General features: G+C 45.4%; 1 protein-coding gene across 1 annotated transcript in view; it reads right to left on the bottom strand.

The window, feature by feature from the left end:
* The window catches only part of CHST8 (carbohydrate sulfotransferase 8), a 472,136-nt gene that overhangs the window by 14,664 nt on the left and 442,329 nt on the right, over nucleotides 1-15,143 (bottom strand). Inside the window, exon 3 of the mRNA XM_073659772.1 lies at nucleotides 4,822-4,859. Within this exon, the coding sequence (XP_073515873.1) occupies nucleotides 4,822-4,859 (38 nt within the window). The remainder of the gene's footprint in view (nucleotides 1-4,821; nucleotides 4,860-15,143) is intronic.

The raw sequence follows: 15,143 nt of genomic DNA, 5'->3' as shown, positions 1-15,143 counted from the left end.
CCGCATGCATTTTTCCTGCCAGGGAGATGCAGAAAAAATCAAGAGCATTTCTGCTTCCTGTATTATACTCCAGAGCTGCACTCACTATTCTGCTGGTGCAGTCACTGTGTACATACATTACATTACTGATCCTGAGTTACATCCTGTATTATACTCCAGAGCTGCACTCACTATTCTGCTGGTGCAGTCACTGTGTACATACATTACATTACTGATCCCGAGTTACATCCTATATTATACTCCAGAGCTGCACTCACTGTTCTGCTGGTGCAGTCACTGTGTACATACATTACAGTACTGATCCTGTACTGATCCTGAGTTACATCCTGTATTATACCCCAGAGCTGCACTCACTATTCTGCTGGTGCAGTCGCTGTGTACATACATTACAGTACTGATCCTGTACTGATCCTGAGTTACATCCTGTATTATACCCCAGAGCTGCACTCACTATTCTGCTGGTGCAGTCACTGTGTACATACATTACATTACTGATCCTGTGTTACATCCTGTATTATACTCCAGAGCTGCACTCACTATTCTGCTGGTGCAGTCACTGTGTACATACATTACATTACTGATCCTGAGTTACATCCTGTATTATACTCCAGAGCTGCACTCACTATTCTGCTGGTGCAGTCACTGTGTACATACATTACATTACTGATCCTGAGTTACATCCTGTATTATACTCCAGAGCTGCACTCACTATTCTGCTGGTGCAGTCACTGTGTACATACATTACATTACTGATCCAGAGTTACATCCTGTATTATACCCCAGAGCTAAATCAGTACAGGATCAGTAATGTAATGTATGTACACAGCGACTGCACCAGCAGAATAGTGAGTGCAGCTCTGGAGTATAATACAGGATGTAACTCAGGATCAGTAATGTAATGTATGTACACAGTGACAGCACCAGCAGAATAGTGAGTGCAGCTCTGGGGTATAATACAGGATGTAACTCAGGATCAGTACAGGATCAGTAATGTAATGTATGTATACAGTGACTGCGCCAGCAGAATAGTGAGTGCAGCTCTGGAGTATAATACAGGATGTAACTCAGGATCAGTAATGTAATGTATGTACACAGTGACAGCACCAGCAGAATAGTGAGTGCAGCTCTGGGGTATAATACAGGATGTAACTCAGGATCAGTACAGGATCAGTAATGTAATGTATGTATACAGTGACTGCGCCAGCAGAATAGTGAGTGCAGCTCTGGAGTATAATACAGGATGTAACTCAGGATCAGTAATGTAATGTATGTACACAGTGACTCCACCAGCAGAATAGTGAGTGCAGCTCTGGAGTATAATACAGGATGTAACTCAGGATCAGTAATGTAATGTATGTACACAGTGACTCCACCAGCAGAATAGTGAGTGCAGCTCTGGAGTACAATACAGGATGTAACTCAGGATCAGTAATGTAATGTATGTACACAGTCACTGCACCAGCAGAATAGTGAGTGCAGCTCTGGAGTATAATACAGGATGTAACTCAGGATCAGTAATGTAATGTATGTACACAGTGACTGCACCAGCAGAATAGTGAGTGCAGCTCTGGAGTATAATACAGGACGTAACTCAGGATCAGTAATGTAATGTATGTACACAGTGACTGCACCAGAAGAATAGTGAGTGCAGCTCTGGGGTATAATACAGGATGTAACTCAGGATCAGTAATGTAATGTATGTACACTGTGACTGCACCAGAAGAATAGTGAGTGCAGCTCTGGGGTATAATACAGGATGTAACTCAGGATCAGTACAGGATCAGTAATGTAATGTATGTACACAGTCACTGCACCAGCAGAATAGTGAGTGCAGCTCTGGAGTATAATACAGGAGGTAACTCAGGATCAGTAATGTAATGTATGTACACAGTGACTGCACCAGCAGAATAGTGAGTGCAGCTCTGGAGTATAATACAGGATATAACTCAGGATCAGTACAGGATCAGTAATGTAATGTATGTACACAGTGACTGCACAAGCAGAATAGTGAGTGCAGCTCTGGAGTATAATACAGGATGTAACTCAGGATCAGTACAGGATCAGTACTGTAATGTATGTACACAGCGACTGCACCAGCAGAATAGTGAGTGCAGCTGTGGAGTATAATACAGGATTTAACTCAGGATCAGTAATGTAATGTATGTACACAGCGACTGCACCAGCAGAATAGTGAGTGCAGCTCTGGAGTATAATACAGGATGTAACTCAGGATCAGTAATGTAATGTATGTACACAGTGACAGCACCAGCAGAATAGTGAGTGCAGCTCTGGGGTATAATACAGGATGTAACTCAGGATCAGTAATGTAATGTATGTACACAGTGACTGCACCAGCAGAATAGTGAGTGCAGCTCTGGAGTATAATACAGGATGTAACTCAGGATCAGTAATGTATGTACACAGTGACTGCACCAGCAGAATAGTGAGTGCAGCTCTGGAGTATAATACAGGATATAACTCAGGATCAGTACAGGATCAGTAATGTAATGTATGTACACAGTGACTGCACAAGCAGAATAGTGAGTGCAGCTCTGGAGTATAATACAGGATGTAACTCAGGATCAGTACTGTAATGTATGTACACAGCGACTGCACCAGCAGAATAGTGAGTGCAGCTGTGGAGTATAATACAGGATTTAACTCACGATCAGTAATGTAATGTATGTACACAGTGACAGCACCAGCAGAATAGTGAGTGCAGCTCTGGGGTATAATACAGGATGTAACTCAGGATCAGTAATGTAATGTATGTACACAGTGACTGCACCAGCAGAATAGTGAGTGCAGCTCTGGAGTATAATACAGGATGTAACTCAGGATCAGTACAGGATCAGTAATGTAATGTATGTACACAGTGACTGCACAAGCAGAATAGTGAGTGCAGCTCTGGAGTATAATACAGGATGTAACTCAGCATCAGTACAGGATCAGTACTGTAATGTATGTACACAGCGACTGCACCAGCCGAATAGTGAGTGCAGCTCTGGAGTATAATACAGGATGTAACTCAGGATCAGTAATGTAATGTATGTACACAGTGACTGCACCAGCAGAATAGTGAGAGCAGCTCTGGAGTATAATACAGGATGTAACTCAGGATCAGTAATGTAATGTATGTACACAGTGACTGCACCAGCAGAATAGTGAGAGCAGCTCTGGAGTATAATACAGGATGTAACTCAGGATCAGTAATGTAATGTATGTACACAGTGACTGCCCCAGCAGAATAGTGAGTGCAGCTCTGGAGTATAATACAGGATGTAACTCAGGATCAGTAATGTAATGTATGTACACAGTGACTGCACCAGCAGAATAGTGAGTGCAGCTCTGGAGTATAATACAGGATGTAACTCAGGATCAGTACAGGATCAGTAATGTAATGTATGTACACAGTGATTGCACCAGCAGAATAGTGAGTGCAGCTCTGGAGTATAATACAGGAGGTAACTCAGGATCAGTAATGTAATGTATGTACACAGTGATTGCACCAGCAGAATAGTGAGTGCAGCTCAGGGGTATAATACAGGATGTAACTCAGGATCAGTAATGTAATGTATGTACACAGTGACTGCACCAGCAGAATAGTGAGTGCAGCTCTGGAGTATAATACAGGATGTAACTTAGGATCAGTACAGGATCAGTAATGTAATGTATGTACACAGTGACTGCCCCAGCAGAATAGTGAGTGCAGCTCTGGAGTATAATACAGGATGTAACTCAGGATCAGTAATGTAATGTATGTACACAGTGACTGCACCAGCAGAATAGTGAGTGCAGCTCTGGAGTATAATACAGGATGTAACTCAGGATCAGTACAGGATCAGTAATGTAATGTATGTACACAGTGACTGCACCAGCAGAATAGTGAGTGCAGCTCTGGAGTATAATACAGGATGTAACTCAGGATCAGTACAGGATCAGTAATGTAATGTATGTACATAGTGACTGCACCAGCAGAATAGAGAGTGCAGCTCTGGAGTATAATACAGGATGTAACTCAGGATCAGTAATGTAATGTATGTACACAGTGATTGCACCAGCAGAATAGTGAGTGCAGCTCTGGAGTATAATACAGGAGGTAACTCAGGATCAGTAATGTAATGTATGTACACAGTGACTGCACCAGCAGAATAGTGTGCACAGCTCTGGAGTATAATACAGGATGTAACTCAGGATCAGTAATGTAATGTATGTACATTAACATATTTTGCTATCAGTATAGAAGATAAGAAATGCAATACAGAAAGCCAGACATCTTTAATTAATATAAAATGTTCATGTAGCGCCCCCTTATCCACATGTGTATGAATGTCAGTGATGTAGCCTGGGAAGCAGCTCTGGTCTTTACCTGCACTGATACCTCCATTACAATACGTGTAGAAATGTAGCTATTACCAAATATATCCATATTTTATTATGTCTTAAACTTCTGTGATATCGTGAATAATCTACCAATCTGATGCAGTTTATTTCAGAAGCTACAGTTTGTATTTCAGCCACTAGATGGAGCAGTGTTTCTTCCACAAATTTCATGTCCAACCCCAAAAAAAATGAATTTGCAAATCAAAGAAGTTCGTCATTCTTTCAGGAATTTAAAATCCCCCTGTGCTTATTTTTAAAACTGAAAACAACAGTTTATAAACCCTGGAACAGCGGCGATATAAACCAGCGGCAGAATGACTGATAAATCCATTCTATTGGCTGAAATGAATTACTGAAAACACCATACGCCGCCCTAACACAGACACTTCATCACAGAGAACAGCCTTCTAGCCCGACAGTATTAGACATCAAACATACCTTTTTGGATTGGTGTAAAGCAAATTCAAACTTTACGCCTGTAAGTGAAAGATATAGAAAAAATTAATGTCATTATACTTTTTTTTATTATTATTTCAGTTTCTCAATCATTAATTCATATTGTTACATAATCTGCATTTGTAGCCTGGATAGAAAGAAATTAATGCATAAAAGGAAGAGAAATAAAAAAAACACGACCACGGCTGCTAATAAGGGCCCACCCAAATAAGTAGCCCACCACAATAAAAGATATTATTTTTCCATTTTAGTAAGTGATGACCACGGAACCCCATAAAAACAAAATCGTTTCCAACTCATTATCTAATTTTTGCTTTATTTAAATTTTGACCAATGGTGAGCAATGTATGAGAATCTAGCTGCTGTGAAACTACAACTCCCAGCATGCCATGGCTAGTAGCGTAACAATCACGGTCGCAGAGGGTGCGGCTGGAACCGGGCCCGTAGGGGAATGAGGCCTTTCCATCGCCTATTTCAGCTGAATGTCCGAGGATGCACATTCAACTGAAGTGTATTGCGAGACACGCCGCCGGCCAATCAGAAGCCGGCAGCTGACATCGGTGTGCCAGTCATAGGCGCACCATAGCAGTGATGTCATGCGTCGCGCATAGCAGGCACGCCCAAGTCAGCTGCCGGCCTCTGTACCGGCTATAGAAGAGGATGCCACGCGTTGTGGGAGAGAAAGAAGGTGAAATTAATTGTTTGTTTTTTTGTGTGTTAGAGAACAGCAGCAGAACGGGGAGCATTATTACTGGAAGGGGCCCAGGAGCAGGGACATTATACCAGTAAGGGGCCAAGAATGAGGGAAATTATATCAAGAAGGGGCCCTAGATCAGGGACATTAGACCAGGATTGCTGGAAGGGGCCCAGGATGGGGGACATTATACCAGGAAGGAGCCCAGGTTGGGGGACATTATAACAGTAAGGGGCCCTTGATAGGGGGACATTATACCAGGAAGGGGCCCAGGATGGGGGAGATTATGGATGGAAAGGGCCCAGGATAGGGGGACATTATACCAGGAAGGAGCCCAGGATGAGGGACATTAAACCAGTAAAGGACCCTTGATAGGGGGACATTATACCAGGAAGGGGCCTAGGATGGGGGAGATTATAGATGGAAAGGGCCCAGGATAGGGGGACATTATACCAGGAAGGAGCCCAGGATGAGGGACATTAAACCAGTAAGGGACCCTTGATAGGGGGACATTATACCAGGAAGGGGCCCAGGATGGGGGAGATTATAGATGGAAAGGGCCCAGGATGGGGGACATTATACCAGTAAGGGGCCCTTGATAGGGGACATTATACCAGGAAGGAGCCCTTGATGGAAGGACATTATACCAGGAAGGGGCCCAGGTTGGGGGAGATTATGGACATTATACCAGGAAGGGGCCCAAGATGGGGACATTATACCAGTAAGGGGACCTTGATGGGGGGACATTATACCAGGAAGAGGCCCAGGATGGGGGACCTTATTACTTTATGGGGGGCAACACGTATGTCTTTAGAGGATTTAGAAGGGAACAAATACATCTGACCAACATGCAGGTGGGGGCCCAGGTCCACATTTTGCAAGGACTCTAGTTAGACCACTGGCCCTGTCTGTCTGGTCAAGCTGGGAGTTGTAGTTTCCCAAATTCCATGGTGCTGCGAGATGTTGACCCTTGTCTACGCATTTAAAGCAGCTTTGCATCCCTCTAATAATGGCCTTTGCTTTAAAGAGGTTATCCAAGGTTAGAAAAACACGGCTGCTTTCTTGCAGAAACAACGCCGCACCAATTTAATGGCTGGTACCGTAGCTCAGCTCCATTAACGTGCATGTGACTGAGCTACAGTACCACACCTAATTTATGACTTTTTTTTACAAAAAAACAAGGAATTAAAATTGCTTGTTGTTCTAATTTTGTACAACCCCATTAAGACAGACTCATCAATTACTGGGCAAGTCATCTACCCATCACTGTCACTGTGTGGAGGGAATGGGGGCTAGTGTGGGACTACCAAGTCTGAGAACTGCTAGTTAGGGACCCCAGAGCCGCATTCATTGTTCTATAAAACATAAATATAAAATAAAGAGAGATGACAATGTAAACCATGAGCACAATCTCGGCAATTCCTATAAATATCATCCAAAATCAAATAAAGCAAACCGACCGGGAACTGCGGAGAATATTTGTATTTTTGTGTCATTAATTTCATGGCAGCAGTGAGCTCAGCTGCAAGGACCGAACATTTACATTCATTGTCAGGAATATCAACATGTGCAAGATGGAAATTTACATATGTAAATATGCATTATTTCACCAAATGGCTAAATGGATTAAAGGGAAAATTCTGAGCAAGCGCCGCGTTCTGGGAGACGAAACAGAAATCTGTCTTCAAGATTAAAAGGCACCTGCAAATTATTTTATTTTTCCTTTTATTTTACTTGCACTTTGACAGTAGAAAAGTAGCATGTACTCTATATAAAGGTTGACTGCAAATTATTAGAGCACGTACTGGACTAATCAAGTGATATATTTCAACACAAAAGTATATACCGTATTATATTTTATAGAGTCATCATAGAATAGTTCATTGACATATATCTGCCATGGATAAGAATGGCAGATCATTCTGAAGAAACGTATACCCATGAAAGAAAGCACATATGGTTTTTTTAGAGTCAAAACCAAAATTTCAATTAAAAAAAAACTTTATTTTAACAATCCGCTGACTAAGGTATTCCGAAACGCGCGTCGGGGCGGGAGTGCCACACATGTCGTTTCCAGATCATCAGGTATTGTGCTCATAGTCCGCTTATTGGATATAAGGATGACCTGCAGCCTGGCTGTGGGGGAAATGGGGAAAAAACTGTGTGTCCCACTTACATGTAGATATTGTAGAACTGGGTCAAGGTGTGAATACTTTTTCCAAGACCCCAAAAATCCAGCATTTTCGGGCGCTCTCCACCATCTTTATATACATCATATCCTCTCCCAGAGCACAGATTGTAAAAAAAAGGTGAAAGTCAGAGAAAGTGATGCTGTAAAGAATTCATTACCTGGGAAATTTTTCACCTCGTGTAACATGCTAAGATCATCATTTCCTCGGTGCATATTCGCGGGGACAACATAAATTACCACTTCTCCTTTGCTCCCTGTGATCAGATTACCTCACATGGAAAATGAGGCAAAATGTATTTTTAGCAGAGCACAGACGCAGCATTTACACCAGGGAATAGCCGCCTCATTGTCCGTCGCCTGTGATTTGTGAGCCGAGTCCTTACAGATTGTGTTCATTGTGGACAGAGGGAGCGAAATACTGGAAATGGACACTTTATAGAGTCTCTGAGGCTAAACAGACGGTGCTGTGGGATGTAACACCCAGGAGGGTGGAACTTATAGCGGCTCGACAAATGTTAACGGACCACCACCGATATTGTTTTAGGAGCCTATTGACATTGCCCTGCACCCAAAGTTTCAGTTCCATCATTCTGTACTCCAATATCAGGGTCATTATCCTGTACCCCGAGTGTCCATATTATTATTCTGTTCCCCGAGTGTCATTATCCTGTACCCCAAGTTTCAGTGTCATCATCCTGTACTCCAATATCAGTGTCATCATCCTGTACACAAAGTGTGATCATCTTGTACCCCAAGGGTCCTTATCCTGTTCCCAAGTGTCGGTGTCATTATTCTGTACCCCGGGTGTCGTTATTATTATTCTGTACCCCGAGTGTTGGTGTCATTATCCTGTACCCCGGGTGTTGGTGTCATTATCCTGTACCCCAAGTTTCAGTGACATGATCCTGTACTCCAATATCAGTGTCGTCATCCTGTACACCAAGTGTCATTATCCTGTTCCCCGAGTGTCAGCGTCATGATCCTGTAATCCAATATCAGTGTCATTATCCTGTTCCCCGAGTGTCGTTATCCTGTTCCCCGAGTGTCGGTGTCATTATCCTGTTCCCCAAAAGTCAGTGTGGTTATCCTGTACACCGAGTGTCATTATCCTGTTCCCAGAGTGTCAGTGTCTTTATCCTGTACCCCGTGACGGTGTCGTTATTCTGTTCCCCGAGTGTCAGTGTCATGATCCTGTACCCCGAGAGTCAGTGTCGTTATCCTGTACACCGAGTGTCATTATCCTGTTCCCCGAGTGTCAGTGTCATTATCCTGTTCCCAGAGTGTCAGTGTCATTATCCTGTTCCCCAAGTATCAGTGTCATTATCCTGTTCCCCAAGTGTCAGTGTCATTATCCTGTACCCTGAGTGTCAGTGTCATTATCCTGTTCTTCAAGTGTCAGTGTCACTGTCCTGTACCCCGAGTGTCAGTGTCATTATCCTGTTCCCCGAGTGTCAGTGTCATTATCCTGTACCCCGAGTGTCAATGTTGTTTTCCTGTACCCCGAGTGTCAATGTTGTTTTCCTGTACCCCGAGTGTCAATGTTGTTTTCCTGTACCCCGAGTGTCAGTGTTGTTTTTCTGTACCCCGAGTGTCAATGTTGTTTTCCTGTACCCCGAGTGTCAGTGTTGTTTTTCTGTACCCCGAGTGTCAATGTTGTTTTCCTGTACCCCGAGTGTCAGTGTTGTTTTTCTGTACCCCGAGTGTCAATGTTGTTTTCCTGTACCCCGAGTGTCAGTGTTGTTTTTCTGTACCCCGAGTGTCAGTGTTGTTTTTCTGTACCCCGAGTGTCAATGTCGTTATCCCATTCCCCGAGTGTCAGTGTCGTTATCCTGTACCCCGAGTGTCAGTGTCATTATCCTGTTCCCCGAGTGTCAGTGTCATTATCCTGTTCCCCGAGTGTCAGTGTCATTATCCTGTTCCCAGAGTGTCAGTGTCATTATCCTGTTCCCCGAGTGTCAGTGTTGTTTTCCTGTTCCCCGAGTGTCAGTGTCATTATCCTGTTCCTCGAGTGTCAGTGTCATTATCCTGTTCCCGAGTGTCAATGTTGTTTTCCTGTACACCGAGTGTCAGTGTCATTATCCTGTTCCTCGAGTGTCAGTGTCATTATCCTGTTCCCCGAGTGTCAGTGTCATTATCCTGTTCCCAGAGTGTCAGTGTCATTATCCTGTTCCCCGAGTGTCAGTGTTGTTTTCCTGTTCCCCGAGTGTCAGTGTCATTATCCTGTTCCTCGAGTGTCAGTGTCATTATCCTGTTCCCGAGTGTCAATGTTGTTTTCCTGTACCCCGAGTGTCAATGTTGTTTTTCTGTACCCCGAGTGTCAATGTTGTTTTTCTGTACCCCGAGTGTCAATGTTGTTTTTCTGTACCCCGAGTGTCAATGTTGTTTTCCTGTACCCCGAGTGTCAGTGTTGTTTTTCTGTACCCCGAGTGTCAGTGTTGTTTTCCTGTTCCCCGAGTGTCAGTGTTGTTTTTCTGTACCCCGAGTGTCAGTGTTGTTTTTCTGTACCCCGAGTGTCAATGTTGTTTTTCTGTACCCCGAGTGTCAGTGTTGTTTTTCTGTACCCGAGTGTCAGTGTTGTTTTTCTGTACCCCGAGTGTCAGTGTTGTTTTTCTGTACCCCGAGTGTCAATGTTGTTTTTCTGTACCCCGAGTGTCAATGTTGTTTTTCTGTACCCCGAGTGTCAGTGTCGTTATCCTGTTCCTCGAGTGTCAGTGTCATTATCCTGTTCCCCGAGTGTCAGTGTCATTATCCTGTTCCCCGAGTGTCAGTGTCATTATCCTGTTCCCCGAGTGTCAATGTTGTTTTCCTGTTCCCCGAGTGTCAGTGTCATTATCCTGTTCCCCGAGTGTCAGTGTCATTATCCTGTTCCCCGAGTGTCAATGTTGTTTTCCTGTTCCCCGAGTGTCAGTGTCATTATCCTGTTCCTCAAGTGTCAGTGTCATTATCCTGTTCCTCGAGTGTCAGTGTCATTATCCTGTTCCCCGAGTGTCAGTGTCATTATCCTGTTCCTCGAGTGTCAGTGTCTTTATCCTGTTCCTCGAGTGTCAGTGTCATTATCCTGTTCCCCGAGTGTCAGTGTCATTATCCTGTTCCCCGAGTGTCAATGTTGTTTTTCTGTACCTCGAGCGTCATTATTATTAGGTGTCACGTGTCAGACGGCCCAGGTAATTTGTGTGACCCCGCCCCCACCACTGATTGGCAGCTTCCTGTGTACATTCTCAGCAAGCTGCCAATTTGTGGGCGGGGTTATACACAGCTCAGCATTCATAGCTCTGCTACATCTATAGCAGAGAAAAATAGGGATTTTATCAAAACTACTGCAAGCAGCCCAGTAAGTGATACATCACTGGAATCAAGGTCTCTGCCCCTACATCACGCTGCTCTCGGATTACACAACAAAAAAAATGCTGACATATTTCCTTTACTAGTATTCTGTTAAATGGGTTGTATTGTCCCCAATGGTATGGCTCCATCTGGCACGTTTGGTTAGTCTATCTCTGTGTCTACAGCCGGGTAATAGACCTGTAAGATCTGGGGGATTCAGAGTCACTGGACACTACTCATAATAAAGGCCTCGCTGTGAGGAGTGTTGTGCTTTGTGCAGACAGGTGGGTGATTGCAGCCATATCCTGTAATTCTGTAAGGTTCAGACAATCACGTCCTCACAATCACTGAGGACAGGGCTAATTGTCCCACGTCTCTGTGCAGACCAGTGTCAGGTTGTATCGTTCCCATGTCTGGTGCCCACGGAGCCGGAGAACAAGCGTCGCCCTTGATTGGAGAGCACTCTTTGATAAATCATTAGACAGACGGCATCCAAATATTTCCTCTTCCTCCAGTCAGTGAGCGCTCACAAAATATGTGTCACCTCGGGTTACTGGCGACGCGCTGAACAACACCTTTAAGTGGCTGAACTCACAGACCTCCTCTAATCAAATCCCAGTTCAGTATTCCACAGAATCCTTGAGCTAGCGCACAACGTGGCCGGGTATTGTAAATCACATCATGAGTAGTGATGGGCGAGCACTAAAATGCTCGGGTGCTCGGTGCTCGGGACAAGCACATTGGAATATTCGGGTGTTCGACCCGAGCAACGAGCCCAATGTAAGTCTATGGGAAACTCGAACATTTTTCAGGCGGCTCCCCCCAGCGGTCTGCAGAGGGTCTAAAAATTGCCCAAATCGATGCTCAAATGACATGGGAACAGCATGGGGAAGACCCCTGGAAGCATTTCTGACCCCCAGGTCACAGCTGTCAACAACGTTGTCAGAGGTATTACACCACTTTTATAGACTCACAATAAAACATACAAAAACAAAACCAAAATGGATTTTCCTGGAAAATATGTTAAGGAACATCCTTTCCAGGGTAATGACTTGTATATAAAGCAAAATAAATAACCAAAAACAAAAATGCTCCTCCACACCTTGGGCTTGTTCACACGTAGAGTTTTTGATGCGTTTTTTCACTTTTGCATTGCTTTCAACTGTGACAAATGCATTCACCAGGAAATGTCATTTTAACATTTTACAACCTTATCTGGCCATGTGGTGTGTGAGATATCATCAGACACATCGTGTTTCATTTATGAAGGAGGGACTCTGAGAGTCACAAAGCCTATTTTTATAGGGCCATCAGGCGGCCTTTACTATTCTTAAAAGGCCAGCAGTCGGCCCTCACTATTCTTAGAGAGCCATCAGCCGGCTGTTTTATTGTTCCCATTACTAAAGAGTGGGTCTCCTATACTGTTATTGCGTTTGCAGTGAGTGGCAGGGCTTCCCAAAATTTGGATGCACCCCAATACCCCTTTGAAGAGACTTAGAGGAGGGCCTCCTGAAAACAATGTTCCCATTATTAGGAAGTGGGTCTCCCATTATGTATGCCTATGCAGTGAATGAAAGGGTTGCCAAAAATTGGGAGGCACTCCAATGCCCCTTGGAGGAGACGTGGAGGTCAGAGGGCCTCCTGAAAACAATGTTCCCATTATTAGGAAGTGGGTCTCCCATTGTGTTTGCCTATGCAGTGAATGCAAGGGCTGCCAAAAATTGGGAGGCACTCCAATGCCCCTTGGAGGAGACGTGGAGGAGGGCCTCATAAAAAATTTTCCCATTTGAAAGGAGCGGGTCTCCTATACTTGTAATGCCCATGCACTAAGTGGGCTGACAAACATTTACCCCTGGGGGGTATACATGAACATACTGTATAATTTTTTTTTTTTACGGGCATCATAAACACCCTTTAAAAAAATTATGTGGATGTTGCATCATGGACCACGGTCACTCTGGTGATATGGTGGTGGAGGATGAGGAGAAGGAGTAGGACAATAGCAAATAGCCAAAATCAGGAAGCGTATACCCATGTCTGGGTGTGAAAAGGTGCATGGGAATACACCTCCCAAGAAAAGACACTGGATTTGAGTTTATGTTACACGGCTATCATTCGGTGGTGTTGAGAAGTCTGGCCCAATCCAGCCCTTGTTCATTTTTATAAGAGTCACTCTGTCAGTATTTTCTGTTGACAGGCGGATGCGCTTATCCGTTATAATTCCACCAGCGGCACTAAAAACTCGCTCTGATAAAACGCTAGCGGCAGGGCAGGCCAGGACCTCCAAGGCATAGGTACTCAACAACTGCCCTCTTCTGTTCACAAATCCTTCCCAACATCTGCAGTATAGAGTTCCAACGCGTGGGGACATCACACACCAGTCTGTGAGCCGGAAGCTGCAAACGCTGCTGAAACACCGCAAGGGCGGCGGAAGCTGAAGGTGACTTTCTAAAATGGGCACACAGGCGGTGTACTTTAACAAGCAGATCCGGCAGCTACGGGTAGGATTTGAGAAACCGCTGAACCACGAGGTTAAGCACATGTTCCAGGCATGGTATGTGTGTGATCTCGCCTCGCCTCAGAGCCGCCACCAGGTTCCGGCCATTGTCACACACGACCAAGCCTGGCTGTAGGTTCAGCAGTGTGAGCCACAGATCTGCCTGCTCTTTCAGAGCTGTCCACAACTCTTCAGCATTGTGTGGTTTGTTACCTACGCATATTCGCTTTAGCACAGCCTGTTGCCGCTTGGCCGAGGCAGTGCTTCCAGCTTGTGACTGATGTGGTCATTTCGGAGATGGAGGCTGAAGAGGATGAGGTGCAGGAGCTGTAGACCGTGGGGGCAACCCTGATTGACATAGGGCCCGCAATCCTTGGCGTCCCAAGGTCCGACTGGGTCCCGGCTTCCACTATGTTAACCCAGTGTGCCGTCAGCGAGATGTACCGTCCCTGCCCACAAGCACTTGTCCACGTGTCAGTGGTTAGGTGGACTTTCCCGATAACTGCGTTGTTGAGGGCACGGCTAATGTTTTGGGACACGTGCTTGTGTAATGCAGGGACGGCACACCGGGAGAAATAGTGGCGGCTGGGGACCGAGTACCGAGGGACGGCCGCCGCCATCAGGTTGAGGAATGCTTCAGTCTCCTCGAGTCTAAAAGGCAGCATTTCGAGCACAAGCAGTCGTGAAATGTGAGAATTTAGTAGTGTGGCCTGTGGGGCGTTGGCTGCGTATTTGCGCTTGCGTTCCAAGGACTGGGGTACGGAAAACTGAATGCTGCGCTGGGACAAGGACATGGACGTGCTTCCTGATGCTGCTACTTGAGAGTGTGCAACGACAGGGGCAGGAGGCATCTTCGCATGCACCATGGACAGGGGATTGGCTTGCATGCACAACAGCAGAAGAAGCAATGGTGTCACCCGCAGACACTGTTCCTGGACCCTGGAGTTCGGCCCACAAAGTCGGGTGCTTTGCTGCCATGTGCCTGATCATGCTGGTGGTGGTCAAGCTGCTAGTTTTGCCACCCCTGCTGATGCTGGCCTGGCAGGTGGTGCAAATGGCCTTTTTGGGGTTATCGGCAGAGTCTTTAAAAAAACAACCAGACTCGGGAAGACCTAACAGTTGTACTGGCAACTTCCTACGTGTTGATGTTACGGGGAACGTTTGCCTGCCTTCTGTCTGCAGCCACCACACTGCTTCTTCCTGCCTGTTGGGGTGCTCTGTCTCCCTCCCCCTGTGTGCTGCTGTCCTCGCTCTGCATGTCCTCCTGCCAGGTTCGGTCAGTTACTATATCATCCACCACCTCGTCTTCCACTTCCGCACCCTGGTCCTCCTCCTGACTTTCTGGCAATTGTGTCTCATCATCGTCCACTTCTTGTGACACTTTCCCACCGTCGACCTCGTGTGACCGTGGCTGCTCAAACATTTGAGCATCGCTACATGCAATCTCCTCTTGCCTCGCTTCAAGTGGACTGGGCGAGAGGCCTGAATCCATAAATGGAAAAGTGAACAGCTCTTCAGAGTGTCCAAGTGTGGGATCAGTTGTCTCCGGGCACTCGGCATGGTGGGAGGAAGGAGGATCAGGGTGAGGAATATGCAGT

The sequence above is a fragment of the Phyllobates terribilis genome, unplaced genomic scaffold (genome assembly GCF_046119375.1).
Source record: "Phyllobates terribilis strain yellow unplaced genomic scaffold, ASM4611937v1 Scaffold_14__1_contigs__length_39327217, whole genome shotgun sequence".
Taxonomy (NCBI): Eukaryota; Metazoa; Chordata; class Amphibia; order Anura; family Dendrobatidae; genus Phyllobates; species Phyllobates terribilis.
This window is presented reverse-complemented; position numbering and strand designations above follow the sequence as displayed.